At 49.0% G+C, this 3,580-nt stretch overlaps 1 protein-coding gene across 1 annotated transcript in view; it reads right to left on the reverse strand.

The window, feature by feature from the left end:
- LOC103772368 (TBC1 domain family member 16-like) overlaps positions 1–257 on the reverse strand; it is a gene marked incomplete at both ends in the record, with an annotated part of 5,478 nt that extends 5,221 nt beyond the window's left edge. The window contains 1 exon segment of the mRNA XM_008939699.1: positions 60–257. Coding sequence (XP_008937947.1) covers positions 60–257 — 198 coding nt within the window.
- Between the last annotated feature and the right edge of the window lie 3,323 nt (positions 258–3,580).

Consider the following 3,580-nt stretch of genomic DNA (forward strand, 5'->3'; position numbering starts at 1 on the left):
GGACAGCAGAAGCCAGCTGCCTCCAGAGCCAACCCAGAGATCCCCCAGGAACACGTTACCTAAAGAAGAGGCGAAGGGATCTCATCTGTCCCAGGTCCACTCTAAAGACACCACAGACCTGCTCGAGGGCAAAGACTTTCTGCTGCTCGTCCCACCTGGAGCTCTGTGTTTGCCCATTGCTCTCCTGGGACTGGGCACTGGTGTCGAGGCTGGAGGCAGAGCTGGTGGAGCAGGTCGTGTGGTTGTCACACGTGTCCCTGCAGACAAGAGGAAGAAAACCCCACAGGACATCAGCCAAAGACCACAGCTACCTGCAACAACCTCAGAGGCTCCACGTTAAAAATCTTCTGCCAGAGCTCTGAAACTGGACTTGACACAGGTCTAAGGAGTCAAAAACTGACAGCTCACATGAGGACTTAAATTATTTTTATTTAGTTCCCTACCATTTAAAAAAAAAACAATCCCATTTTTGGTCTGGTCCTAATTCCACACAGAACTGGGGAGAACCAAGACCATTGCTCAGAACACTGACTTTTGAGAAGGGAAGAATGGGAAGCCCAGTGTGGGAACAGCCTGGACTCCTCTGAGGAACAGCCCATCCCCTGCTCCTTCAGCACAGCACAAGGACAGGTTTGGGGATCCTGCCAGTACAGCTGGCACTTATCTGCTCTGCAGCCACAGAGCCCTTCAAACCACTGTGCCCCTGGGACTGACAACCCTTTTGGATGGAAAAGCCTGGGCCATTGAAAAAACTGACTGCAGAAGCACTTGTGCTTGACAGGCTGCTCCAGCAGCTCCAGCAGCACTCAGTGAGTGACCTCCCAAGGAGAAGACTTCTTGTCCTGCAGCTCCAGCAGCCTCCTCGTGCAGCTGCTCCACGCCCAGCCGGGGCCAGGAGGAGTGAGCACATTCAGGCAGCAGCACTGACCAGGGATGTCACCTGGCAAATTCCCTCAGTGGCCAGTAAGATCCACAGATATTTCCCCTGAACTTGAGTATCTCATCATGTCTTTGCAAATGGACCTGAGGAGCCTGGATTCACGAGTATAAACTGCAGACAAATGGTTTCCTCTTGTAAACTTGAAAATTTGGAGCGTTAAGGAGCAGGAAACCAAACCCAAACTCTTTAACCCACAGCAAAGCAGAGAAAGAGAACCCAACCATCTTCAATACATGAGGAGCTCACTGAGCCCCAGGTATTTACCTTTAAGGGTAAAGTGAGTTTAGGTAAAAAAAAACCTCCACATGTCTGCCACCAGCCCTGACCCCAAAAGAAAAATATCACAGCTTTGAGAACTAAGTGAATCTGAAACTGTGACCCCTTGGTTCTTAAAAAGGCCAATCCCTGTGAACAATCTCAGCGCTAGCTCTGAAAGGGCTCTGCTGTGAAGCCAGGGTCTGCACAGCCAGGCGAGGGGCAGGTATAAAGCCAGCCCCCTGCAATGCCACTTTATGCAATGTTTTCTAATCCGCTTATCCAACAATGTAGGCACTGAACGCTGAAAATCACACACTCAGCATGCATCTGCAGCACACCACATCAGTATGCTTTCCAAGCCTGCCTCCAGTGCCTCTTCCACAGGGACAAGCCTTATTTGCAGCCTCTACCCGTGGTTCAGGTCACTGCATTCCAATGGATGGGTCTCCGGACATCCCAGTTAGTTGTGACTTAAATTTCTAGCTGAGCCCCTTCCCAGCTCAGAGGTGGGGCTCAAACCCTCCCTGCCCACAGGCATGGGGAATAAATCCCTGAGCCCCCTTCTCTAGTCCTGCAGCTTTATGTAGCTGAGAGCCAGTCTGATTTACTGTCAGCTAAAGGAGGGGCTCTGCTGCTCTGTTTGTGAAGCTCTGTTGCCCCATTTTTCTAAAAGAAAGTATCAAAGTAAAACTTATGCTCAAGCCATTTGGAGGTTGAGGTCTCAGAAGTGAGGTGGCAATGTCACCACGTGAGCAGGGCTCACACGACACGCCCGGACCCACTCAGAGGAACAGCAGCTCCTCTAGGTCAGACACCAGGATAGTTCTAGTCCCAAATGCAGCCATCCTTCACTACCTGCACCTTGGGAATTTTTCCATTAAAACTGTACTGGTCTTTGTGCAAAATCAAGCGTTACTTTCTGATAAAGCTGCAAAATACAACACCTGCTAAAACGTTCAGTATCTGATGTTAATGCAGGAGTAGTAGGAGTCCTGGCTGGGGACACTCGTGCAGGACTGCTCCCTGTAAGCAGCTGGTATTTATGGAGCAGCGTGTTGTAAGAGCCACAGCTGGTTACACAGGATTTTCCTGGAAGGGATGACTCAAACTAGCTCAAAGACTAAGCAGAGGCAACCAGTTTTCTAAAACTCTTGCAAAGATGAACTGGTCAGTATAACCAAGGGCTGGAAGATGAGTAGGCTGTGAGGATCTTGCAGTCACTTCATCACAGGCCAATGTGCCCGTTCCTCGAGAGCATCATCTCAAATGGTCAGTGGCAGAGAGACAACTGCAAGAAATGATGGTTCCCAGCAGAGCTGGGTGGGCTCCCTCTGCTCACCAGGAACCACGGAGCTCCCGAGGACAGGGTGCTACCAACAGCTCCTTCTGCTCCATACCCAAAACCTGCACCATCTCCACTGACAGCTCCCCGAAAACTCGGAGCCTGGAGAGCCCAGTGAGGATGGTGCTGCCAATGTTACACTTTCTGGAGATGCTTCTTCAGGACAAATATTTGCAGTTCCCATTTAGCCACTGGTTACGAGCTTGCACACGCATCCGACAGACACAATGGGAAGCAAGGTGTGTAAGTGGCTCTCCCCTTTCTGGACAGCAAAAAGGCAGCTGCCTCAGAGCCTGCAGCCCAGGGAAATCCCACTGTTTCCATTGATGGAGAAGAAGAAATCTGAAAGAGACATCTGTGCACCCCTTCAGAGAGGGCCATGAACACGACACACCACACAGATGCAGGGAGGGTCACCTCCTACACTGGTGCATATTGAGTCACTGTGGGAGTCAAGAAAAAAAAACTCACTGTGTTTAAAATTGCTTTTCCTGTATATATCGATTAAAAACAATTTTGAGAAGATTCTAATCTGTTGGACTACTTTAAAAAATGTTTTTAATAGTGAGATCGTTCTGTACCTAAATAACAACAAGTAGTATGATCAATACTAATGGTATGGATTTTGGGGAGTCCTCTAACTAGGTACACAAGATACACAGATGCAAGGGAGGGATTTACTATTTGGCAGACTATTGTATCTGTTAGATGAGGAATTTAAACCAGAGTGCCCTGCAAAAGCAGGGAGCTGAAGCCCTGCAAGGCAAATAGCTGGAGGAACATTCCAGAGAGACTTTGGGTTGTGAGATCCAGGAAAAACAGAGCACCAGTTAGTATACAGCACTGCTCAGCAAAGCAAGAGAACAAGTGCAGTGGTCCACAGGAACAAAAGGGACAGGGGCAACAAAATAAGGAGGATTAGCAAAACCTGAGGCAGGACAAAGCCCACTGGCATATTAATAATTCCACTTAAGACTTTTCCCCTTGCTGAAGGCCCATTACTCTTTTGTCTCAAAACAGACCTTATTCATGCTGGTGAG

Source organism: Merops nubicus, unplaced genomic scaffold, assembly GCF_000691845.1.
Source record: "Merops nubicus isolate BGI_N331 unplaced genomic scaffold, ASM69184v1 scaffold24154, whole genome shotgun sequence".
Taxonomy (NCBI): domain Eukaryota; kingdom Metazoa; phylum Chordata; class Aves; order Coraciiformes; family Meropidae; genus Merops; species Merops nubicus.